This window comes from Myotis myotis, unplaced genomic scaffold (genome assembly GCF_014108235.1).
Source record: "Myotis myotis isolate mMyoMyo1 unplaced genomic scaffold, mMyoMyo1.p scaffold_m19_p_8, whole genome shotgun sequence".
In the NCBI taxonomy this organism is placed as follows: Eukaryota; Metazoa; Chordata; class Mammalia; order Chiroptera; family Vespertilionidae; genus Myotis; species Myotis myotis.
In genome coordinates this window covers 64,253,988-64,281,608 of record NW_023416390.1, presented here as the reverse complement: position 1 = coordinate 64,281,608, position 27,621 = coordinate 64,253,988, and the positions used below count along the sequence as shown (strand labels likewise).

General features: G+C 41.9%; 1 protein-coding gene across 3 annotated transcripts in view; it reads left to right on the top strand.

Moving 5' to 3' along the window:
* Window positions 1-27,621, top strand: part of LYPD6B (LY6/PLAUR domain containing 6B) — a 77,641-nt gene that overhangs the window by 34,723 nt on the left and 15,297 nt on the right. The window contains exon 2 of one of the 3 annotated variants that reach the window (XM_036320373.1): window positions 21,755-21,833. The exons of 1 other annotated variant lie outside the window; for it this stretch is intronic. In XM_036320373.1, coding sequence (XP_036176266.1) covers window positions 21,824-21,833 — 10 coding nt within the window. In that variant the 5' untranslated portion in view covers window positions 21,755-21,823. Of the gene's footprint in view, window positions 1-13,020; window positions 13,046-21,754; window positions 21,834-27,621 lie in introns of those variants that run through there. One more of the 3 variants, XM_036320374.1, reaches the window with a different exon arrangement.

Genomic DNA, 27,621 nt, shown 5'->3' with positions numbered 1-27,621 from the left:
TCTCCCCTACTTTGTTGATCCCTATTATCCTCAGAGGCTAAATGCGTAGTTCTGCGGGTAGTTTTCCTTGACCTGTGAGCTGAAATAGAGATTTCAAATATAGAATGTTGAGGTGTCAGGGAGGAAAGTGACATTGATTAATTTGTTTTGTTCCTGGCCAGCCTGAGAAACCTGTCCCGTCAGGTAACAACTGCTTTTACCCAACTAGTGACTTCAAGAGAACAATTACTCACTCCATCATTTCCATTTCCCCTGAGTCATCCAGGTTGGCTCATATTGGTTTCAACTGAATAAGAATCTCCAGGCAATGGACTCTAGGGCCAGGGTTCCTGCTTAGTAACATGAATTACAAAACATGCCTTGGACATGAAGCCATGGCTCATTGTGGAAAGATATTTCATAGATCCAGCTTTCAGCCATGTGTCTATTTGGGAAATTGTATTGTTCGGTATACTATGGTCAAAAGTGGCCATCTTAATGAGCAATGTAGAGTGAGTATATAAGTAACAAGGCCCTACAGCCTGTCTGGTCTTGACCTAAAGGACAATGAAAGGTGATTTGAGGTTATTGCTTGTCTGTACCTTCCTAGTAGTGCTGCAGGTTGACCACTAAGTATATAGTGTGGGTCTTGGTAAAGCCCCTTTAAGGATCTGTCCTTGTGATGTGCAGAGAGAGCCTGGACACTTAAGAAGACATGTGCTGGGCCCAGCCAGTGTTGCTCAGTGGTTGAATGTCGACCCATGAACCAGGAGGTCATGCCCAGGTTGCAGGCTCAATCCCCAGTACAGGGTGTGCAAGAGGCAGCTGATTCTCTCTCATCATTGATGTTTCTATCTCTCCCTCTCCCTTCTCTCTGAAATCAATAAAAAACATATATATTTTTTAAAAGAAGACATGTGCCATCATAGACAGGTATTGCAGAAAGGCAGCTGGAGTTGCTTCCATTTACACATCCTACCTGTCCTCTGTCATGCGACTGATCTGAGACCTCTTCCTGGGTCCTATTCTGTATGATTGGGATGACAAATATGTGACTAAATGGTCCTAGATAAAATTTGAATGGATGAGTAGTTGTAGAGATCAATATTAATTGGCCCACACATTTAGGTCCAGTTCATCCCAAAGTTCAGTTGATTTCCAAGTTCTTAATATTTTGATTCATTACAGATATAGAGAAACTTAAGTTTTGATTGGGAGCTGTCTTCTGAGATTTAGTTGAGCCAAGACACGCTCATGGGAGAGCCCAACATGTAGAAAATAAAAGGAAAATATTCAAAGCAAAATGCTGGGTGCAGGTTTGCGGGTTAGTCAAAAATCCTACTACTTTCACAAATTCTTAACTAATCCTCCTGGGTTTAAATAGAATCAACAGTTGCTTTTATAACAGCCACTCTGTCACCTTTCTCAATCTCCAGGCACTTGAAATACATCATTAAACACCATCAGAATTAATCCAGGGTCCTTTGGACTATAGACTGAGTTCCTTGGGTCAGGAACCTTGCTTCCTTCATGTTGAATTCCAAGGACTAACAAAAATAAGGACAAACACACACACACACACACACACACACACACACACACACACACACCATTTATAAGCAGGTAAATATGAAATAACTAGAAACCACGAAAAGAAAACAACTTGTCATTCAGAAGTGCTGGGGGTTGGAGGGCATGCCTTGTAGGTTCATGTTAGATGAAAACCTGGATCTGGGTGAGACAGCCGCCCTGGGATTCTTGGACAGGGCCTGGATGGAAAGGCAATAACGTGTGCCCTGTGGTGGACTGACTTTACTATTGCCCATGACTCCTGTGTTGAAATAGGAAGGCTCAGCCCAGACAAATGCAAAGGAAACAAAACCAACTCTTTTATTACTCTCTACAGCATTTATAGCCAAGACCTACTCACTGCCCTTATCCTTGAGGCATTCTGACAGTCATTTTAATGATTTATTTTCTTTTCCAAAAGTCAAATAAAATATTTTATCACCTTTTGGGTGGGCTTGATATTTTTCTCTTCATTTTATCACTTCTGGGTCTATAAAATTCCCCTTACCTTTCAGTGTTTATAACTCAAGGATAGGAATTCTGTTTTTCTCATTCCTTATAGGAAGGCCTTTTTTAGTTTGATTTTTTTTTTGTCCTATATCCCCTGCCTATTTTTGTTGTGCTGGGAGTGGGAGGCAAGGGCCAGGGGGATGGGGAAAGGGGAACTCAAGAAATGGCACATGTCTGCAGTAACACACAGATCAGAGGGAAAGGTTTTGAATAAGGAAAAGTGTTTTTTCCCCCAATACTTTGGAGCTAGGAGAACATTGGCACCATTGGGGGTGAAGAAGAAGTGGTTGTGCTGTACTCCACACTGACATTTACTCAGTGGTTTCTCTCCCAGGATCTGCAATAAAAGCCAATGGTCTGTGTGAGAACCCACAGCCCTGTGATTACCCCTCTCCATTCTGAATTATACGCCTTCCTCCCAAGCTCCCTGCTTCACAGCTCATGGGCTCATTCCCCCCTATTCTTTGCCCTTTTTGCTTATTTCTGCCTCATTTCTATCTACTTATATTAAGGTGTCAACAGCAGGACACTCACTCAGGCTAGTCATCATAAGCCACAAAAGCTACTCAACCACGTGGGTGGGTTTGTAAGAGCAAACTCTTTTCAGATAGATGATTTCAAGCCTGAGTTGATGCAGCATGTGATTGTGTCAAGGTCAGTGGTGCAACTGAGTGATCTGAGATGTCCATCTCCTGCCCGTCCCGTCCCTCCACCATCAGCTCCAGTGAAGACCATAGCATCGAAAGCGCCTCAGGGTCCTTTCCTTCCAGGATCCTGCTCTCCAAGTGCAGAAATCCATTTGACACATCCACATGGATTTCTCATCCTCCTCCTCTTGACAACCCCATTGGCAGGGTGCTCACTGCTCTCAGGCAGCCAGTCCCTTGTTGGGCATTTCAAACCTTGACCCCAAATGGGTCTCCTACAGCCTCTTTGAAATCATCTTCTGAAGTAACGTTCTCCTCTCCAAGTACCTGAAAAGTTATCAGTTGAAGTTTAATTCTCAGTTTTCCCCTTTCTTCACCAATGTTTTCATATCTCTGGGCAGATAAGGGTAGCTCTTTCAAATATTATAATTACAGCAGAGTTTTTAGACCTCTCATCATCCTGGATATATGGTTCCAGTTGTTGACCTGAAGCTTTACCAATAGCGTAAACAGTTGATTGACACATGTTTTGTATGTTATATTCTGTATTCTTAAAGTAAACTAGAGAAAAGAAAATGATATTAAGGAAAGCATAAAGAGGAGAAAATACATTTATGGCATTTATTGAAAAAAGCTGCATGTAAATGGTCCTGTGCCATTCAAACCCATGTTGTTTAAGGGTCAGCTCTACTGGCTTTATTTTTTAACCATTTGACTTATTTCCAAACTATGTCTATTTTTTTTTGTTTTAGTGGCGCAGTTAGGCTAAGCAGGTGACATATCCTCGCATGGCAGCCACCCTCCCGATTCTGCAGAAGGCAGTGGTGTTATGACCCTGAAAGATGTTGCATGTAGCCGTATAGGATGCATATCTATCAGACTTTAAAATTGGGGTAACACCTATGCTTTAAACCAATAACAACTCTCCTAAAAAAAAAGACCTTCTGCCTAGCCAGTGTGGCTCGGTGGTTAAGCATCGACCTATGAACCAGGAGGTCATGGTTTGATTCTGGTGAGGGCACATTGCCTGCGTTGCTGGCTCAATTCCCAATATGGGGCTTGCAGGAGGTGGCTGATCAATGATTCTCTCTCATCATTGATGTTTCTATTTCTCCCTTTCCCTTCCTCTCTGAAATCAATTATATATTGATTTCAATAAATAAAAAATCAATTATATATATATATTTTTAAAGAGATCTTCCCCTTATGCATGCTTTCCATCCCCATACCCTAATACCGTGGTCGGCAAACTGTGGTTCACGAGCCACATGCGGCTCTTTGGCCCCTTGAGTTTGGCTCTTCTTAAGCCTTTGGAGTACCCTAATTAAGTTAATAACAATGTACCTACCTATATAGTTTAAGTTTAAAAAAATTTGGCTCTCAAAAGAAATTTCAGTCGTTGTACTGTTGATATTTGGCTCTGTTGACTAATGAGTTTGCCGACCACTGCCCTAAGACATTCAACCATCCCTACTTTGACATGTCTCACCTGCTTTCATTTTTAGTAGAATTGTTTGGGAAGATTTGAAGACCTTCAATTCAGCTGTGTTTGCATTTTCTAGAGCATGAAAAATGGTGTTTCAGTTATTGCATCTGGGGAGGTGTGGGACCAAATGTACAGCCGGAGTTTTAGATTGCAGGTGGAACTGGCAGCATCAGTCGTTAGAAAGATGGGCCCCAAGCCTGTGAGCTGAGTCAATTCCATTCGTGCCACGCGGAGAGGATAAGCTTGGAACACCACAGTGGCAGCTTTTGAATGCATTCCCTACTGCTCCCCATTTGGTGGGAAAAGCTTTTCTTTTTCCACCGTTGGACCTCTCTTTCCATCAAATATGTAGCCAATTGGCTAAGAGAGTAACTGGCCCAGCTGGCTGGGATTCTGTTTTTAGTATCCTGACAGGAAAGAGATCTTTGTTGTAATTGGGTACCTTAGCTGTTCTTCCATCTGGCCATTTCCTCATGTCTCTTATTCTCCTTCACCTTGTTTCTTTGGGAGCCAGTAGTGTTGCTTTTTATATAGAAAATGCACGTAGATGACCAAGGGCAAAGAAACAGCACATGCATTGCTTTGTGGCTTAGAATTAGAGGGAGGACTTTTGGGGAACCACCAGCAGGAAGCTTTGCCATGGGATCTGCAGGCTGTTGGGATGGACGGTTAATACTCTACGAACCAATCTCACACCAGCCGGGGACTTCAATACGCCGTCCCTGAACCAAGCGCCTTCAGCAGGTGGTACACAGAACTTGTTCACAGGACCGATAGTGGTTCAGCTAAATCTGCTCCCTGAACCACAAGAAAGCCCCAACTCTATCGTCTCCTTAACGCTATCTGTCCCTGTCTCCTTCCTCCAAGAATTCCTTTGCCACAGTCAAAAGTGAACAAAACCGAAAGGGGACTATGTTTTTTTCAATAAGTGCCATAAAGTGCTTATTGAGCACTTTCTATAGGCGTGGCACTGTGAAACATACTTTATAGGTAATTCATTTAATTCTCAGTCTGTCTTGTCATTTACTTCTCACCACAGCCCTGAACTTTAAATGTTCCTGTCTTGGTTTATAGATGAGCAAACTGAGACTCTAAGAAGTTAAGCAACTTGGTCAGGTGAATCGATTCCTAACAGGGGTGATCAGAGCGGAAGCTCAGGATCTGAACAAGGTTTCCTGACTTCACTTACATTCAGGAGGATAACTTGTGTTCCACTAGGGGCTAGAGATTTACATACTTGGGCTGAGAAGCGATGAGACTCCCAGCACAGCCTTTTTATATAGCCTGCACCACGCAGACAGTGGTTCACTGCCTTTCCCTCTATTGCCACCCAAGAGTGTCAGAGCTTTACTGACATTGTAAAATATTACACTACAGACAGCATCTTGTCACCACTGTGATCTGGAGGTCAATGCAAAATTAACTCAGAGTCAGTTTTCTGTCATTTTTCCCCTCTCCCACGCCTCCCAAGTGAGAGGAAACCTGCATGCTCTGTCCTTTAAGCACATGACAAACAAACGTGACTGAGGTGAAGCCCTGCTCAGAGAGCAGCCCCTGTCCTCCTTAAAGAACTGCCTCTCCAGTAGCTCAGACAGACACTGGCAGCTAACCCACCTTGCTTTTTGAAATTCTGGTTTTCCTTGAAACTTGAGAGATGCCTTTAATAAGTCCCCCCTGATACTAATATATTGTAGCCATGATCTTCTAAGCCAAACGTATGTTTTATGAGGTCCCGATTCAGCAGGCAATGCAGGAGCAGGCACGTTATATGCTGTTGAACACATGAAAGCAGCCGATCTCACGGCCTCCTGCTTCTGGGTCATAATTCTTTGGAAATAGTGAGAATTCCAAACCTGGTGGTACACATTCTTCTCTTTCTTAACATACGGTGTGTCCCTGCACGTAGGTCTTGTCAATAAATCTGTCAAAGGCCAGGCCAGTTTGCACAAAGCCCACTTTACACATCCCACAATGGGATGGAAAGCAGCCCTTCAGAGCTGGGTGGCATGGAAATTACTCTTCCATCCAGCTCAACAACAGAAGTGTACTTCTATCAGTTTCCGTTCTTGTCTACTGCAGTGGTCAGGAGATTACTTGTTTCTTTTTTAACCTCGTTGTAAATATCGAAGTTTGGGGGGGCGAGGAAAGAAAGTTCCAGCTGTACCCATTGATTTCAGAGTCACTGACCCGCGGCTGGTTAGACAGAGCAGGGCATGCTGGGAGCCCTGCTTTCCTCTCCCACAGGGAGGCTTAAGGGCTGTTGTTCCAGAAGGATCTAAAGGGAAGTTTGTGCACCTAGTTACCAGGCCGGGCATCCAAGAGCCTCCATTTCTCCTGGCGTAATTATGGGTCTTTGATGGGAATCGGAAAGCGCTGCAATTATGCTCATGACTTTCAAAGGCAATCCGAGATAGTTTACCTCTCAAATCAATCTCAATCGCTCGCAGCAGCTAGCTGACAGTGCTGATGACTATTGTCAAATCTGGAGCTTTTGTGTTGGTGAATTGCTCCTGAAGCACGGAGAGCTATGTAACTTATTATAAGGATATTTTATTTTTCCAACGGGTGATTTTTAAAAAAACAGGCTGTGTTATTCGGATCAGCACATATGCCACAGATATAACCTCCTCCCCAGAGTTCTAACTGGGATGTATTACTGTTGCTGGTGTTGGTGAATGCTGGACATTTTGATGTGTTATTTTTTAAACTGGGCATTCTAACTGTGGAGGAATTAATTAGTTCACAGAGAGCTGTTGTTAAGTCATAACATACAGCTCTTTTTGGAAATGCCTCTTGCTACTAATGGGCCGGTAAGCAAAGTCACAGTTTTCTCAGAATTCTCTACCCTGAAATGGTCAAGTGCGGTCTGGCTGGGGCAGCTAATCTTGCACCGTTGGTCTGTATTCACTCCAGTTTTCTTGAATTTACAAGCAGTGATATGCTCAGTTTAAGAGTGCTTCTAGTTAGTTTATTAGATAATTACCCAAACTGATAAGAAATATTTCAACCTCAAGTTAAAATGAAAACAACTATATCTTCAGTAGAAATTTTCTACAAAATTGTATCCCTCTTATTTACTTTTCTTCGCAGTAAGAAAAGGAAAGGAACTATTGGAAGTGGAGAGTCTGGCCCGTTGTAAGTGGCTGGAAGGTGGGATCCCATCTGCCCAACTTTTGTCTGGGAAGATTTAATCAGCTTCGCTATCAAAGAAGAGAAATGCTTGCATGTCAAGAAAAACACTTTGTTAGATAAACCTCCCATCAGGTGATGGTAGGCCCGTGTGAAAAGTGAGGGGAATGCCTGCGTATGATTGGAATACAAAGGGACAGATTTACTAGGCTCTGCGGGGCTTTCCCCTAAACTTCCTGATTCAGCGAGCAGTGCAGGAGCAGGTACAGTGTTACATGCTGTGATACGGTGAGACCAGCAGATTTAATGATTCTCTGCTTCTGGGTCGTAATTCTCTGGTAACCGTGAGAATTCCAAACCTGCAGCACCTCTTTGTCTTCCCCAGGACAAACACATCCCTTTCTTAAGGTGGATTTTTGGTTATTGGTAGTGGGTTGGTGTGTGCTTTTTTTGTTTGTTTGATTTAGTGGTAGTCTCCAAAAGAGAGGGGGAAAAAAGAGATAAGCAAGTGTGGAAGTATGAATGAGGTAGAGAAAAGTATTAACTAGAGTGGGGTGGGCAAACTTTTTGACTCGAGGGCCACAATGGGTTCTTAAACTGGACCGGAGGGCCGGAACAAAAGCATGGATGGAGTGTTTGTGTGAACTAATATAAATTCAAAGTAAACATCATTACATAAAAGGGTACGGTCTTTTTTTTTTTTTTTTAGTTTTATTCATTTCAAACGGGCCGGATCCAGCCCGCGGGCCGTAGTTTGCCCACGGCTGGACTAGACCCTTTCCTTACTAGAAATCCTGTAAGTTTTATTTGTTGGCAGGAGGTTGAACACTGAAACGGGCTTTGGTGTTCAGCCGCTGGCTCTGAGGCCCAGCCGGCTGTCTGTGTATGGGGTGCTTCGTGGGGGTGCTTCATCCCTGTCTCTGTCCCTGCCACCTGCACTGATCCGCTGAGGACACTGGGCTGGCTCTTTCACAGGCACAGTCAGGGCCTGGAGGGAGTCCTGGACTGGGCGCCTCAAAGGACATGAACTGCTTCTTGTTTTCTGAGTTCTCATTACCCTAATTCACCCCCCAGCCCCTTGCCAAGTTTATTGAAGGGAAATTGATAGAAAAACTTTCTGACAAAATCTTCTTTAGGTGTACAACGTGATGATTTGATATCCATGCACATTGTGAAATGATTACCACAATGAAGTTAATGAGCACCTCCATCACCTCACCCAGTTACCTTTATCTTGTGGTGAGAACACTTGAAATCTGCTCGTTTAGCAAATTTCAAGTACATAATACAGTATTATTAACTATAATCACCACGCTATGCATCAGAACGCCAGAACTTACTTATCTTATAACTGAGAGTTTGTGCCCTTTGAGCAGCATCTCCCCATTTCCCCCATCCCCAGCCCCTGGTGACACTGCCCTGCTCTCTGCTTCCGTGATTTTGACTTTTTGAGAATCCACATGTAAGTGAGATCATACTGTTTTTGCCTTTCTCCTTCTGACTTATTTCACTTAGAGTTGTGCCCTCAGGTCCATTCAGGTTGTCTCAAATGGCAGGATTTCTTTCTCTTTTGTGGCTGGATAATAATATTCTACACATATATACCAAGAAAACATACCACATTTTAAAAATTCATTCACCTGGGTTGTTTCCATATCTTGGCTATTTGTGCATAATGCTGCAGTGAACATGGGAGTGCCGATAGCTCTTGGAAATAATGATTTCATTTCCTTAAAATTTATACCCAGATGTAAGATTGCAGTATCGGATTTTATTGTTAATTTGAGGAACCTCTATACTGTTTCTCATAGTGATTGCACCAATTTACATTCCCCCCAACAGTGCACAAGGGTTTCTTTTTCTCCACATCCTTGCCAACATTTATCGGTGTAAAGTAATAGCTCATTGTGATATTGATTTGCATTTTCCTGATAATTAGCGATGGTGAGCACCTTTTCATGTACCTGTTGGCCATTTGTATATCTTCTTCCGAAAAATGTGTATTCAAATCCTTTGCCCATTTTTTAATTGCATTTTTTTTTTTTTTTGGCTATTGAGTTGTATAAGTTTCTTATATATTTTGGATAGTAACTTCTTATTAGATACCGATTTGCAAATTTTTTCTCTTACTCTTTAGGTTGCCCTTTCATCTTGTTGTTTTTTTTTGCTGTACGAAAGCTTTTTTACTTCCAAATTTAAAGCAGTTGAAAATGTCCCTCAAGCGACCTCACCCCTTCTGCGACCTTGAACCAGCCCTTGCTTCCTCATTTGTCTGTGCCTGGAATGAGACAAGATCAGTGGCTTTTCAGATGTTTAAAACTCTGGAACCTTTTACCCAATTGAAATTTTGTAAAAATATTTTAATAAAAGCAGTTTTACAAAATTAAACCTATTCTCATTTAGGTTTGGATGAGGAACCCAGAGTACCCCTGACCCCACTCAAATCCCCATCCATCTGTTGCAACTCCAACAGGCCTGGGGGGCCACCTTTAGTCCAGCCCCAGAACAGGCTGGCTGAGGCAGGAAGTTACACTATGCCAAGGCCTGGAAATGAAGGTCAAACCTGAATTCTGGAGATAGCATATCTTAAAAGTTTTAAGTCAACCAAAATGGTTTACTCCATCATAACCTTGTAAGCACCAATCATCCTTCTCTTTTATATGCCCTGTTCCTTATAACCAGAGTACTTTTAGCTTTGTTATTGCACAGTGATGTGCAAATGAATGTGGGTGATGGATTCTGTAAAGCATACCCACCTCAATATCCCAGAACTATGCCAGGCCCTCTGCCACCCTTCCCAGATTTCAGAAACCCAGACTCTTTGCCCCCCACCTCTAACCCCTCTGCTACATGAATACCATATCAATTTTTTTAACCTCTGTATTGATCATGTCAGCCTCCTTCAAAAAAAATAGTCTCATTGTTTGAAAGATCAAAACTCAACTCCAGACTCCAACTTGCTGAAAGTCCCATGATTATTTTTCTATCAGATTCCATTTCTAACTTCCTTGTAATATACATCCCTTTTCTGTAAGTCATTCTCTCCCAAAGCCTGTGGTCATGCTCTTTGCCCATCTCTTTATCGTCCTTTCCTCATGAAGAGCCTGTCTCCTTCAGAGCTCACCCTTCAAGTCCTTTCATGCTCCCTCGCCTCCTTCCTCTGGCACCCAGCAAGGAGGCAGAATGATGTTGAACAGGGATACAGCACCAGTACCACTAACTTGGAGTTCTGCCACTTATTTGCAAGGCACCATTGGCTAAGCCCCTTTACTTCTATGGGTCACAGTTTCCTCATCTGTAAATGGGGCTAATAATAGAATATCTCCCTTGTCTACCTCACTGTGTGGCTGTAGGAATCAAAGGCAATACTATATGTGAACACCCTTTATCTAACTTAAGCACTCTTTATTTTTCAGGTCTTGTTCTTAAATAATTAGGTATTATTGTGAGTTATTCCTATCACTTATTGTGCCCTATAGCACTTGTTTTAATTATGAATCACCATCTGCCCTGTACCCCTTGCCTTATTATATGCATTATATCTACTCTCACCAGATCTTTAATTTATTCTGGTGATAATCTGGGGAAAGTCTCAGCCAGCATACTTCTTCCTTTTTTGTGTTTTTAAGAATAAACCTTTTTTCCCCCTGAGGTATTTCCTCTACTTGGCCAAACTAAATGTGCGTAGATTTGTTCTTTGCAGATTTGCTCATTTCTGGAAGCCTCCCTACCTGGTTTCAGCATAAATACTATGCTTTATTATATACTACTAGCTATAGACTTTTTTTCAGAAAAGTAAAGGCAGTAGATAGAGTTAGTAATGCTTTGTAATCCATTGTCCCCATACCAATGGCCACATGTGTGCCTTCATACATGGACTGCCTTCATCACTGTAGTCAAATCATTTTAGGTCATGGACCATATCTTCTTAAGTTTTTATTTCTAGTTTCTCACATAGTGAATAGGAGATGTTCAAGAATGCTCATTAAATGAGTAGCCAATATATGCATTTTCTATGTAAAAAGTTGATTTGATTATTACTTTCTCAGCTAAGAAAACTCCCAAAGATAAAGTTGGATTGATGATGCCAAAACATGACACTTCTAATCTAATGCTCAATGTAATCACCCACACAAAAAGAAGCCAAATTCGTGGACTGCACTACGGGACCAGGCTGTAGCTGTGGAATGTGGCCAGTTTCCTTGGATCTGTCCTGCAGGCCCTAGTGAACCCAGACACAAAGGAATTCTTTTTTTAAAAAATATATTTTATTGATTTTTTACAGAGAGGAAGGGAGAGGGATAGAGAGTTAGAAACATCAATGAGAGAGAAACATCGATCAGCCGCCTCCTGCACACCTCCTACTGGGGGTGTGCCCACAACCAAGGTACATGCCCTTGACCGGAATCAAACCTGGGACCTTTCAGTCCGCAGGCCGACACTCTATCCACTGAGCCAAACTGGTCAGGGCCAAAGGAATTCTTGTGACAGCTCTCTCACACCCCTGCCTCCTGAGTTGCCATTGCCAGAATGTATAGAAAGTTCATCAAAAGCCTAAGCAGGGGTGGCAGTATTTTAATATACAAACACCTAGTAGGCTTCATCAGGGCATTAAATTCCAGAGGTTCTGGAATTTTCCTGGAAGGATTTCATAACCAAATCAAGCTTGATAGAATATTAATTATTGCTGCTACTACTGCTGTTATACTGGTAGAAACTCCTGATTTAAAGTCAGTTTGGTGCTTTGCTACTGTATTTCAACCTCTGTCTCTTTCTTTCTCTTTCTCATACAGACTAGCAACCTTTAACTATTTTGAGTTAATGGTAAAATATGTGCTGAGTACTAGCCAGTCTTTTCAGCGTTCTCATTTAAGTGTGGTAGGTGATATGCACATTCCCTACGCAAGCGTTTTTCTTCTTATTATTAAATCAACCCATTGTCCCATAAAGTGCTCCTTAAAAGAAAATGCGCCTTTAGTTTCACACCTCCTTTCTTCATTCCACAGCATTCAGCAAACATTTGGGCCCCTGCTCTGAGCCAAGCTCACTGCTAGAGGTTAAAGACTACACCTGCCTTGAGGGACTGTGCATAGGGACAGGGAGGCAGCCAGACCCCTCCTTCTGCACCCACGTTCTTCTTCCCACTGAAGAATCTGATGTTGTGGTCTGAGTGGTGGTCTGGGCTTCGGGGGCACTCAGGTATTAAAGGCGAGCTTTTTTTCAGTGGACTGATGAATGAAATCGAGAAGAACCATTAGGGTCTGAAGCTCCAGACTCGAACAACCTCACATTGACCTGGAAACAGAGCAGCGGTGATTGCCATCTGCTGACACACCACCCAGACCGCCCAGGGACTGGAGCAGTGTTCTAGGACGGCCGTGCCTCCCACCCGCAGAGCCCGGAAAATATCCCTGATTAAAGCAATTAGAGCGACTCCCTGAGCCGGTTCAGAATTTGCTTAATCGCACTCACTTCACTGAACTATAGTTTTGGCTTCGGGGGTTTTAGGGAAAGAAAAAAAAAAAAAAAGCAAGTTTAGGGAAAGGAAGCAATTAGAGAGAGAGCATTCAAATTGATTCTCTTCTCTAGTCAGTTTAGAGTTGGCAGAAGAGAAGGCAAATAACATCCATGACCAGGTGTAAATATAAGGAGGCTGATTTTGGAAGATGGGTCCTTTGAGCCTTGTTTGGATGAGAATCCCTGAGATCACAAAAGGAAGCAGCTGGTAAGTTCCGGAAACCTTTTTTGTGAAAGCCCAGAATTTGAATAATGCACTAAATGAAGTGGAGTGCATATATTTAAATATTTATGGACAAATGGCTGTCATTTCTTAGCCTGCTCTGCCATGGTCCCATGACTTGGTACAATTGCTTTTAAATGATCATTTTCTAGATACTAGAAAAGCATCAAACAGAAGGAGATGAGAATTGCAGCAAACCAAACAAAGAAAAGCAGAGGAGGCGATTATAAACAAAATACAGCCATCATAGCCAACTATATTTAAGGAGTTTTGAAAGCAGTGTAGTGTAGCAAGTAAGATGAATGAGTTTGGAACTGGACCGGAATTTAAATTCTATGCGTGATTTACTAGCTTTGTAGCCTTGGGTAAGTTACTCTCTTCTCTTGAAACCTCAATTCCTCATCTGTTTAGGGGGGATAATAGTACCCACATCACAGGGGTGTGTTGAGAATTAAATGAATTATTGGTTCTAGGTGCCTGACACCCATAAGTTCTACCAGAGATCTGACACCCAGATCTCCAAGCTCAGGAACTTTGTTTTAGGGACTGAGACTACAGCAGGGAACAAAAAGATGCCTGGTGCATGGTAGGTGCTCCATAAATACTGGCTGAATAACTGAATGAATGAATGTGTTTAGTCCAGTTTGAGTGTATAAATTGGATTATTTTATGAAATAAATTTAAAATGTTCATTTTAAATGAGGTAAGATATAGGGAAAGACATACTGGGTGAAAATTTTGAGTGTGGCAAAGGTATATTTTTCAAATAAGTAGCCAGGAAAATGTTTGTCCTCTTATTTCTCATCAGGAACACAGTTTGGTTCCACTTGCTTCTCTGTGATCAAACGAATTGGGGAAACATTTTTGCAACGTTCTCCACAGCCTCCTCCTTTGCTCTCCTGAGCATAATGTTAAGAAGAGACGCTATAGGAGACAGACAGGCACATATTTACACTATCGATTATAAACACTGTTTTCTGCCATTTCCTTCCACATCATGACAGCTTAATTTCCCCCTTGTGACAGAAAGTAGGGGCTCGGAGGTTCCAGGTCCCAGAGTCTAACTGCATCGCTGTCCTCCCATTTGTAAGAAGGCCTCACCAAGGTCTCTTCTCAATGCTCTTGCCAAACTGAGGGCTGTTGGCTCTGCCCTGGGCTGTGGGCAGCGTCTCCCTCCGCTCCCGGTGATCCAAGCCCTGGCACTGAGGGCAGGGAAAGGGGTTGACGTTCTCTGCCTAGCCCTAGCCCCAAGTCGTTTATCAGACACGGTGATGAGCAAAATGCTGCCATTGGAGGAAGATGTACAAATTTGCTAAGGAAAGGAATGCAGTTCTGGGACCTCCTTGCTACAGGATTATGTAAATCATTCAACAAAAGTGAAGTCAAAGTTATGAAAGTCAATTTCCATTTGTACCACAGCTAATTAGTCTAAGGAAAATGGTGACAGGATATTCGGCAACTTCTCAGGAGGTAGCCCTGGAAGGCAGGTCCAAAGGGAGAGTTTTAAACGTGCCTCTAAGGTGCTACATGCAGGCAGTGAATAGTTCCTGGTTTGTATCCGATATTATTCTAAGTGCTTGAGACTTATTAACTCACTCACGTGAGGTCATTATTTTTTATTATTCCCTTTTTACAATGAGGAAACTGAGGCATAGAGAAGTTAAATAATTTGTTCAACTTTTAATGCTTGATTCTACATGTAAGGAAACTGAAGTGTGGGAAAATATAGAGATCGTTCAATCAGCTGATGAGCAGGAATTCCCCCCTCACTGTGCACGAGGACCATTGCATCTTTTCCTCTGGGAGTGGGTTCCAGCCCCTTTTTACAGATGAAGCCTTCCTGCCAGAGGTTAGGGAGAGACGTTCCAGCTGCTGCCCTTGCCATCTTGAAAGCCTGAAATGTGGGATGTCAGAACCTCAAATGGAGTCCCAGGAGAGGTTGAGTTATTTCTCATATTTTGAAGAGCCTAACATAAATTGCTTATTTAGGGGCAATAAAACAATGTGGTTAATGAGTACATAAAAATGATTTTCTTTGTATTTGTCAAAGTTGTATATATATTATGCTAATGTAATAATTTAATTATTTCGTGTGGGCCAGACACTTTTCATGGCAATTATTTATTCTTAACTTTTATAATAGGTATTTTCTACCTACAGTTTAAAATATTTTTTAATTTATTGATTTTAGAGAAAGAGAGGAAGACAGAGAGAGAGAGAGAGAGAGAGAGATTGAGATTTGTTGTTCTACTCATTTATACATTCACTAGAAATTTGTGCACGGGTGGGGTCCCTAGCAGCTGCCAGCCGCTGGCCGGGGCCTCCCATCCTGCGGTTGGCCCACTGGCCCCGCCCTTGCTTGAAATCCTGGTCGAACTCCTGGTCCAGGGGACAATTTGCATATTAGGCTTTTATTATATAGGACTAGAGGCCCGATGCACAAAATTCATGCATGAGGGGGGAGAGAGGGTGTCCCTAAGCACAGTCTGCGTCCTTTTCATTCCGGGACCCCTCAGGGGATGTCCGACTGCCTAAACCGGCAGTCAGACATCTCTCTCACAATCCAGGACTGATGGCTCCTAACTGCTCACCAGCCTGCCAGCCTGATCACCCCTAACCGTCTCTGCCTGCTGGCTTGGTCACCCCAAACCCCTCCCACCCCCCCGCCGACCTGGTTGCCCCCAACTGTCCCCCTGCCAGCCTGGTCGCCCCTGACTGCCCACCCCTGCTGGCCTGGTCACCCCCAACTGCACCCCCTGATGGCCTGGTCACCCCACGTAGCCTACTGTTCAGTCATTTGGTCATCCCTCACTAACCCCCCTGCCGGCCATGTTGCCCCATGCAGCTTGCTGTTCAGTTGTCCATCCAGTTGTTTCGGTTGTGATGGCCCTTGGCTTTTTATATATTAGGATTGGTTGCTTCTTGTATGGGCCCTGACCAGAGGTCAAACCCACAGCCTTAGCGTATTGGGACAATGTTCTAACCAACTGAGCTACCTGGCCAGGGCTATATACAGTTCAGATAAATTCTTCTAAACATGGAATGTGGGGTTTGGAGTGGGGGCAAGATAGAGATGAACCTTGAGGATGAAAAATTTAGCACCTAGTGGTCTAGATCCGTGGTCGGCAAACTGCGGCTCGTGAGCCACATGAGGCTCTTCCACAAAATACCACGTGCAGGCGTGCATGTACAGTACGATTGCAACTTTATGGCCCATGCGCAGAAGTCAGTATTTTGTGGAAGAGCCACACTCAAGGGGCCAAAGAGCTGCATGTGGCTACTGAGCTGCAGTTTGCCGAGCCGCAGTTTGCCGACCACTGGTCTAGATTAACAGAAATGTGTTGCTTATAGTCAACAATTACTATATACTCAAATGGATATAACACTGAGAAGCTCCCGTTACCATATAACAAATTGCTGTGTGTATTTGAGTATTTCTGGACTTTCTATTCTGTTCCATTTGTCTGTCTATTTATATGCTAGTATTATACTGTTTTCATGACGGGAGCAATAGGGAATGCTTTACTGTCTATCAGGACTAGTCATCCCCAAATGCAATAGTAAGTCATCTGCTCCAACTCCTGCTATATTAAAATGGCAGTCAATGAGAATTTATAATCCAGCTCATATTTCAGTGATAGGCCTGTTGACTTAGAAATATCAACAAGGAATGGAAGCTGAAAGTGTGAAAGTGAATGTGGTTCCTAGGGAAAGTAATGATAATAACACACACTATAGGAAAATAAATAGTAATATAAAAATCTGAGACCCGAGGCAGGTCCTAATCTAGGAGGTAGGGGGAGGAAGAGAAACCAGCAAAGGAAAAAGGACGTGTAGGTGGGTGAAGGTTGCTTCTACCTTGGAAACAGCGAGTCCTAGTTCTGTTTGGCAAAGTCAGAAAGGCCGGCGGTAGAGAAGGTTGTAGTATTTGCTGTGTGCATGCCATGGGAACTCACGTTATGAGATGTGTGAAGTATGTCAAGAAGGCTGTGTGTCATGCTGCTCTGGGCAGTTCGCAGGCCAGGACAGGCAGTAACCATGAACGCTGAGGCTGCCCGTGCACTGGCTTGTGTCTCCAAAGATGTGAGAGTGAACCTCACCACGTGTTTCCCAGGAAGATGGATGGATATGCATGATTCTCACCCCTCTTTCCAGAAGACAGCACTAAATCTACATAAGGCGATGTCTTTACTGGAGAGATGACTTCTAACACAAGTGATTGCGGGAAAGACATCTAAAGTATTTAGCAGGGGCAAAGCATAATACTTTTTCACCTCTGAAATGCACAGACCTGCTGGACTCAGTCTGCATCCTCGCAAACAGACCAGAGGACGATGGTCAGAGCAGGGGGCAAGGGCCTGGATTCCAGGGTGGGCGGAGAGACTGAACCCGGTTTACTGCATTATGACCTCATTCCCCGGCAGACACCCTTCATAACCTTTGGCACAGCCTGTAACCTGCTCATCCCCAATTTCCTCCTTACAACCTGCAGCGAGCTCCCTGCACTTACCTCACAGGGATGTGGGGAAGATTAATTAGTTTCAGATGGGAAAGTTCTTTGAAGATGAGTCATATGGTGCAGTGAGTGTGGTCATGTGAGGCTGCACAGCCACACATTGAGTAAATGTCTGCTGCCCAAATCCAGGCACCACAGGGTAAATGGCAATTGTTCCGCCTCAGGGTCAGGGGAATGGACGTTGCAAACTAAATGAATGGGTGAAGTCAACCTTATTTAAGCATTTATTCAAAGATTACTTACCTACTTACCGAGTGTCTCTGCTGTACAAGTGGTATCTGGGGGTTAACGAGGAGCAACATGCCCTGAGGAGCAGGCTTTCTGAGCTGCTGAAGTGGTGATAGCCCAGGATTGTGATCCATGGGCCGGATGTCATCTTTGGGTGGCAGTTACAGTGAGCCCACATCCTGGCCTACCCTGAGCAAGACGTCGGGTCATGGTGCTGCCTCAGTCCCCTCACTTTCCAGATGCCACCCTTACCAAGTCCCCAAGCCAGCCTTCTCTCTCTTAGGTGCATTCAGTGCAGAGAAACTTTGTGCCCCTGAACAAAAAGAGGACTAGAAAGGAGAAGAGTCCCTCTTTTGGCCTCTTTGACTTCTTCTGCATGCCATAGTTTTAAAAAGTGCCTTCAAGGTGTGCTTTATTTTAAGCACAAGGTAAAAGGGACCATTTTAGACATTATCACAGAACACTTTCTCTGCCAATAAGGAATTTTATGGTCTGGAAATTGGTACAGAATATGGATGAGATCTCAATGTACAATTCAAGCTGAACTTTTTTTTTCTCCTTTCAAGTGTCCTTGAGTGAGGGTAGCAGGGAGTTGGATGGGGAGGAGGAGGGAAGAAAATTGATTAAGAAAGATGAGTCCATGTAACCTTAGAAGGTGAAGTAAAGGGCTTCTCTGGGCAAGCAAGGCTACTAAGAACATTTTCCCCGTAGGAAGGTCGGGACTGCAGAAGACGAGAGGTAACCAGAGAGCAAGCAGAGAGCAGTCAGGAGATGTGTCATGTCAAAACTGTGTTGTTTCATGAAATACAAGACTCTAGGAGGGAGATTATAGGGCAAAGCACCATTGCATTAGTATGAGATCCCATATTCATGATATTCCATATTAATGGTCAATAATATTAATTCAGTTTTCAGTGAATCTATTATGGTTGAATAAACTCACATCTCTGTGCAGATATTTAGAGGTGATAAGAGAGCACAGCCTTGATTACAATAAGCTTCTGTAGGCTTTGGTGTTATGTTTATAACGATATGTATTCCTTTGTTCTTAGCTCTTTTATTGAAGTTCAATAATCTTCCCCCCACCCCACCTATTTAATGTTGTTCTTTAGTGATAGGAGCAGAAAAAGCTGATTTTTGGTGGGTTTGTGATATTTTCACTCGATTATAAAATATTCCGTAGCTAGATTTATCTTCTGGTTAATATAGTCATTTCTCGACGCCTCCATTCTTACCCTGATCCGTTTATAGCATAAATCCACTTGTTGATTTCCTGTAAACCTAGCAGTGACACTTGCTCTTACACTTTCCCAGTCCAGAGGTTCTGCTGATTCATGTCATCTGGTCCTGTGATAACCTGCTATACCAAGGCACGACACTTCGGTCCCGAGTGACTCTCTTCCACGCAGCCTTTTTCAGACTGGATTCAAGGCTCAGGGTCCTGGCAGGAGCCAGGTGGCATTTTCAGGCTGGTGTTATTTGAGATAATTAGTGAAGGGCTGTCTACAATAGTGTGGGCTAGATTTATGGAAACAGAATCTAGCCCACACTATTTCTAGTCTATAGGCCTAAAGGACAAGGGTAGAAAATGGTCACCAGAAGGCAGGAGATGGTAGCTGTGGGGCGGAAGGAAGTGATGGCAGTCTGGCAGGGAGGGAGTCAGAGGAATGAATACCCCGGGCTCACTTTCTCCACCCTCCAATCTGCCAGTTACTGCCAAACCAAACCAGAGGCCAGTGGAAAAGGGAAGTCTCTGAGTGGTCTCCATAGCTTGGCTTCCCAGGGCACAGAGCAGGGTGGAGAGAGATGGAGGGTGGATCTTGAGGGGCAAAGGGTGAAAGCCCAGTAGAGTTCACTTCCCCTTCATCTTATAGGATAGTTTGGGAAGATCTTCTGGTTGTAGCAGATTTAAGGCTCCACATAGTGTGTGCTGAACAACATGTGAGAGTGCAGGCCATCGTTGGGCAGACCTTACGTTGCTGAAAATGGAGTTTTCACACTCTGTGTAATTAACCTAGAATCTCAATGAACAATCAAAATGGAAATGGGAAGTCTGTTGGTAGTAAAGATGAAAAGCTTTTTTCCTTGGTTTATTTTTATTGGTAATGCCTGTAAGAGTGGGAGGCCTGTAGAAACTTTCAGCTCATCTCCAAGCAAGGACTGGAACTTTTTGTGCCCATCCCAGTGTCTCCAAACAAACCTCAAGATTTTTTTTTTCAGGATAGAAACCAACCCACAGGCTAGAGTAGACACAGAAAAGTTTAATGAATGAAAAATATTTGAACTGTTACTTCAAAGAGTGGGAAGTACGAGGTATTGACTCATGAGAGCTTGTTGCTTTTAAAGCCAACTTTATAACAACTGTGTAATATTTATGACTATTTATAGACAAATAATATAGATCAGAAAGCAGATAAAAGAGAATGCTTTACTGAGGCCTAAATATTGTCCTCACATATACTCTAGAGGAGTTTTCCTAAAATTGGTCTTCAGAGGAATTTATATCCTTCTCTCATGTATACTCAGACAATCATAAAATTTGAGAGCTGATAATATATATATATATAGAATTTCAGTCTTAAATCTAGTCAGATATTTCATGACCTTAATGATATTGGCAGGTATGTAATCCATAGAGAAGCTATAAATATCTACAGTTAGTTTTCTGTTTTCAGTTATTTTATTTTTTAAAATTAAATGCATTGGGGTGACATTGGTCAACATGATCATATAGGTTTCAGGTGTGGGTTTCTATGTTACAAGATCTGTATATTGCACTGTGTTCCCACCACCCAAAATCAAATCTCCTGTCACCTTATATTAGGAATTGATTCAATAATTTGATAATAAAAACATCAGTGGGTAGGGACCTATCATTCATTCTCCTTTAAGTTCCACTACAACTCTCTACAAAATAGATATATAATACTTCTATTTTACTGTTAGGGAAACTGAGTCTCAGAGTGATAGAGGGACTGGCTAGAAGTAGTGGATGTAACAAGTGACAGAGTCAGAATTTACACCCGGGCCTGTGTGCCCCCAAAGGCCATTCTTCCCCTATTATGCTAGGCATTTATACTCGACTTTAACTTTGTGGGATTGTGAAACATTGCTTAAATGTCGTTTTTCATGTTGCAATTAAAACACTACTTAATGCACATAATTTTTCAGTTTCCTCTGGGAATATGAAATTATGCACATATATATCTTTGTATATGTACATTTCCTTCTCCTCCAAGCGGTAATAGTGACAATCTATACTGCAGTGACACACTGTAACTTTGTTATATATACAGAATGCAGAAATTTTTTATTAGGATTGCTTTAATAAGCTTGTCAGCTTCCAGAGAGTTCTTTGAATAATCTGTTCTGCATTTTGTGACTTTGTAAAAGTCAGCACACTCTTCTTTCACTGTAGCATGTAATTTACGATTGATTTTTAAATGCCCTCCTCTTTCAGAACCATACTCACGAACTTGTTCTTTACTTGTATAATATATTTTTAGATTCAGAATCGGAATGAAGTTGAGCTCGTGGAGGCTCTATAAACAATGGTCAGTGACATGAAACCGTAGGCCAGAAGATGACAGGACAAAAGCATAGAAACAATTCTGCATCTGTAAGCTCTCCCAATTGAAAGATAACCATGCGAGTGCTAAAAGCAGCTGACATGATTGGAAATAGTCTCTTAAACAAGAGTTCTAGGGGCAATTTACAACCTGACACATAGAGCTTATGCAATTCATTCAATGAAATACATGTGTGTATATGCAGATATACACATATACATATATGTATGCAGATATGCACATATATACATATATACATGCATGTATACACACCTATATAACCTGATGAACTTATCGCCTAAGATTCCTGCATTGGTGCAGACAGTGCCGTATTAGAATGTATACAAAGAAAAACATCTGTATTTATGGTCATTTTTCTAGGGCAGTGGAGACTAAAGGAAGTCAAAAGTGCTAGCCATTACCTACACACCTAGTGACCCTGAAAACGAAATGATCTCAGGTGAGTTCCTTGTGCCATGTACTAGAGAAAGCATGCCGGGAGTGATACACTCCTCCATTCAACAAATATTGGATAATGGGTCCTTAGCCAGCTGTTGGACATTTCAGCCTAAATTTCTATGATGAGAGTTTTGATTGGTTATTTAAAGAAATGGGTTCAGTTAAGCAGGCAAGGATATGGGACATAAACACATTCCTTCCATGCCCTGCCTCTACCACCCTGTGTCCATACAGTTCCGCCAGCGGGGTTTTATTAACAGTACCCAACACTGTGCCTACGGCTGTCCCGCAGGACTCTGTCCAGTGATTACAGCTTCCTCTCAAATTTAAAAACCCCTCTTCCACGGAGAAGAAAACAATATCTCTCATTTGCCTGCCTGACAATAGAACTATATTAAATTTCCTTTAAAAATGATGCTGTTGGCTTTTTATAAGGAGTGGCCAAATGAAGGATGCAGGAGCCCTTCAAAGCACGTTTCAGGCTCTCTCCTTACGTTGTTTGGTGCTCTCTCAGGGATAACCCTCAGGGCCCATTAATTGGAGAGCTAAGTGACTGAAGAGTTTCATTTTACTAAATAATGAGAATATGTATCCCAGGTGTGTCTCCCTGGCTGCTAGGAAGTACAGAGCGGCGGGTAACACTACAGAGGACCACTGTTCATAGAAGGGGCTGGCGAGTTGATTCTCCTCTCATCCAGTTTGGTTTTTACCCCATACTTTGGGAGCCTTAATGCATGAATGACTTGGCATAAGCCTCCTATAAATCATTTATGGAGCAAAGTAGGTAAAAGTTATCTCACTTATGTGAAGGATGCTCTCCAATTTAATCAAGTAATACAGATTCCTACCATTTGTCCAAATAGTTCAATAAAACTTCACATGCCAGTCTTGATTCTTTTATTTTTTTTATTTTTATTTTTTGGCTTTTTTTCAGATTTTATTTTTTTATTATTTTTTTAAAATTTTGTTTTATTGCTTAAAGTATTACAAAGAGTATTACATATGTCTCCTCCCCCCCCCCCCGACTTCCCCTACCCCCCAGTGTCTTATGTCCATTGGTTATGCTTATATGCATGCATACAAGTCCTTCAGTTGATCTCTTACCCCCTCCCCTCCTGCCCCCCAACCCTCCCCAGCCTTCCCGCTGTAGTTTGACACAATCTTGATTCTTTTAAAGAGGAGGCCAGTTTTGTATTTTTGGTTTTTTTAAAGGCGTCCAGTTTCCATTTCCTAAACATGTAAGCTTTTTTCATCTTGTTCCTGTGGAGTTCTTACCATGTTATTCCTTTGGTGTCATGAAAGCCTTCTCAAAAAAGATGTAAAATCATATCTTTGACAAAAATATAGCTGAAAAAGTATTACTTTGAAAGTGTCTTTTAGCTTTTTCTTAAATTTGAATCACACTTAAAAATATACCTTTAAAATTGATTAGACTATTTATAATATTACACATTGATGAGCCCTGTATTAATTTATGATTAGGTTTAAAGTCAATTTGCATAATGAAGTTATTTGAACATTAGCACTGTTTTGGACATTATTTTTTGTCAGGTTGCATACAGTAGGAAAACATCTACCTTTAACACTGCAAAATGTACAAGTGTATGTTTAGAAATTAGATACTCATTTCTGTGAGGTTTTGATCCTGTGTTGGATAATTTTTTAAAAATATATATTTTATTGATTTTTTACAGAGAGGAAGGGAGAGGGATAGAGAGTCAGAAACATTGATGAGAGAGAAACATCGATCAACTGCCTCCTGCACACCCCCTACTGGGGATGTGTCCGCAACCAAGGTACATGCCCTTGACCAGAATCGAACCTGGGATCTTTGAATCCACAGGCCGACAGATAAGCTCTAAGGAGAAGCTGCATCATGATTCCATTTTCCCCATTGAATTTTGTTGTCCACTGAGCCAAAGCGGTTAGGGCTGATAATTTTTTTTTTAAGTTTGTATTCTTTAAAACAGTGTAGCAGGAGTCTGAAATATTATGAGAATGCTATATTACATTTATGACTTTTTATGGCATAACTGGAATTCTTAATTATTATCCTTTCATAAAAATCATAGAATATTAGTCATCTGTTCCCATTTCCCATTTGGTTACAATAGAGAGAATTTCTGAATCCTCTTAAGAAATGAGTATGTAGAATTTGACCCTGTTTACCTGATTTGGTCCAGCTAGTATGGAATGGAGTTGGACAATCATCTCCCTTGATCTGATTTTTATTCTCTGCTAATGATATCTGAAGAAGCAGGGAGAGAGGGAAGGTTAGGGGAGCAGGCACTTAACATTTGTACGCCATCTAAGTAAAAGTGCTTTATGTATGTAATTGCACTCAATCCTCACAATGACTTAGAAAAATTGCTTCCAGGGCTCTCACTTCTCTTATAGGAAAATGGGGACAATACCTCTTAACGCTGTAATCACCTGACTAGTAGATGTAGAACTGGAATTCTTTTCTGTGCCTATTGTTTTCCTCCCCTCAGAGATGATTGCATGAACTAACTCTTGGCAGTCACCTCTCACCAGTGGCTCACATTGACTTTCTAACTCCAATAATGGATGAGAGCACGGAGATTGTGTTTCTGTTATACACCATTATATACAAAGTGCTTAGCACAGTGCCTGGTACAACTGTGTGCCATAATAATGGATAAGCTCTAAGGAGAAGTTGCATCATGATTCCATTTCCCCCATTAAATTTTGTTGTCCAAATACATGGTTCTCTGGAGATTTTGTGTTTTCAGATGAAAATGATGGGTTGAGCATAAGCTAAATTTCTGTCTCATATTTTTCTTTAGGCACATAGAAATGCTAGATTAAGTATCTTTAGAATGAAAGAAATTCATATTTAAACTTAGGGGAAAAAGAACTGTTCATGTACCAGAAACAGAAAGAACCTATCAGAGAAAGCAAAAGCTGAACCCTTAGGAGCTGGGCTCTCACTGCCCAGGCAAGGTTAGAAACGGAGGCCTCAGCTCCCCTGCGAGTAAAGGAGCTAGAACAGTCTCAACATAAGTCTCCTCAACACACTTCCTAAACTTAATGAGAAGCAGACTATCTCCACTGGCCAATCTCTTCTAGTAAGTAGACCATCCTTGAGGTGGATGGTAAGTTTTTTTGGTAAATTTCTCCTTCTGAGAGGAATGTTTTCATCTATTTCACTCTGATTAAAATTTCAGCACTCATTTTTAATGTCCCCTTTGCTTTCTATTCTCTTCACAAGGGAAGCCAGGCCTATTAAAGTTTGTCATGAACGTGTCTCACAGTGGGATAAGTGATGTTTGCAGGAAGGTGTGAATGTGAGTGTTGATAGGCATGTTGGACTTAGTAGAGCTGCTTTTCTTAAATTACCTATTTCATGTGTTTTATTGGCAGTTGAAGTTGGCCTTCTGCTTGCTGACTCATTTTCGCCATGTGCAAGAAATGCTAGTGTTTACTACCTCTGTTTGGTCTTTTTTTTTCCAACTCTCCTGAGTCCATAATTTCTTTATTATCTTGAACACCTTGTCAGCTCCTTACTGCCCACAACCATTCTTACTTGTTAAGAAAGATGCTTTTGCCCGGCTGGGAGTAGCTCAATGGTTGAGCATCAACCTATGAACCAGGAGATCACAGTTCAATTCCCAGTCAGGGCACATGCCCGGGTTGCAGGCTCGATCCCCAGTGGGGGTGTGCAGGAGGCAGCCGATTGATGAGTCTCATCATTGATGTTTCTCTCTCTCTCTCTCTCTCTCCCCCCACTTCCTCTCTGAAATAAATCATACACACACACACACACACACACACACACACTGAGTGGCCAGATTATTATGACCACCTGACGTTTGTAGGCAAATTAGCTATAATTTTGTGCTGAAGTTGCTAGAGGGCCAAACCATTATAAATAGGGAAGCAGGTTGTTTACCACGACAGTAGAAGTGATTTTTTCTGAAGATATGGGTAAACAACGCGATTTAACAGCCTTTGAACATGGGATATATATACATATATATATATGTATGTGTGTGTGTATATATATATATTTATATATATACACACTATATTACATATATATATAAAGAAAGGTGCTCCTTATAGGTCATAGCTAATGATGTTGGTTCTTCCCAAAAAGTATTTATTGAGCACCAGTTTCTGTGTATGTATAATGATAATTGTGATTAATAAAAGTCAAACTCATTAAGCCAAAAGAAAAATGATGTAGGTCATTTTCCCACCCCCCAAAAATTTATGATGTCAAGGATGCCACATGGAAGTGTAAAATGCCAAATAGGGGATGAGATGATTACCATGGCTCCAACCTGGGAAATAGTTGCTTTTCTTGACCAAGTGCCATACAGGTCTTTTACTTGGGCAGTAGTGGGTGAAAGACTCAGGTGGGGTTTCCTAAATTTACAAACCTGGCTACTTGCCATTCCTCGGAGTGCCTGGGAGTTGCCACCCTGGTGTAGCCCTACAAATGTGCCTTGCAGAAATCCCTTCCCTCTTTTGGTAAGAGAAGCACAGTGAATTCTGGAATAAGAATTAATATAGTTTCCAAAAAGAGGGCTCATAAAATAAGCAGAAGACCAGGCCCACTACCTGGAAAAGGTGGGTGACATTAATGAGCTCTCTCTGAGGAGGAATGTTTTGAGTTTGAGGAGTGTGGACCAGGTACCTCATGTATATATGCAACTTTCTTAGTGTCAGATATGAAAACATCTAAATCACAGGAAGCTGAATCATAATGGCTGCATTCTGAAACAGCAAGCAGCTGTTTTTAACCATCATGTGGGTCTCAGATTCCTTTGAGGAAATATGTATGGACACAAAATCTTTCCAATAACCTTAAGAAGCTCATAGGTCACCCCTCCTCTACATGCAGAGCTCTGCTCTCTATGATGGTCCCGGAGATGTACCAGAATGCTTTAGTCTAACATGTGTCAAAGATTTCTTTTCTCCTCTGGAGCAAAATACAAGCTCTATTGTAACCTTGTTCTGCAACAAAGACTGCAGTGAGAGCCTACTCAGCAGTTTCAGCAGATAATTTTTAGTTCAGAGTCTCCGTGAAATGATTCTAAATGTAAAACAACTTTCAAATACTATAGTTAGTCATTTGCTTTTTTTATGATCCTAATGTCTTTTGGTTGTGAAAATAAAACAGTCATGTTAACACAAACCTATACACTGAAAAATGGATAGAGACAGATATAGGTGCTTGGGAGGTGGTGGGGGCTGGGGGGACAGGAAGTGGTAACACTATAAAGCATGCTCTGGGAAATGAGACATTTTTATTTAGTGCTTTCCTATCCTACAGGTAAAACCTCTGTAGTTGGAGAGAATTTTGATAGAAAAAGGTTATGCTGTTTTAGTTAAAAATGGGAATGAAAATACATCTAGTCTATACAGAAGCAACATTCTTCCGGTTTACTGTTCACTAGTTTCCAAGAGTAGTAGGTAGACTGAGCTATGTGGAAATGTTTGGAGGGGCTGCACGCTAGGACTTTTGTGCATATGGCTTCTAAACCTCGCTTTCCTCAGTTGTATAAGGCTGATGATAACCTATTCCTTCCAGTTCTGAGGAAGGAAGAAACCAAAAAACAACTCTAACTCTTGATTGTGTTGTCAATGCAGTAGTTTTTAAGTTGTCTATCACTCATTCACTTTTTCATTCAGAGTAATTGTGTGGTTTTTCTGGATTCTATATCCCTCTATATTCACTATTATAGGAGTTTGGGACCAAGTACTCTACAGAGAGGAAGCATTCTTGGTATTTTTCAAAGCAAGCTAGTCGAAAATTAAAC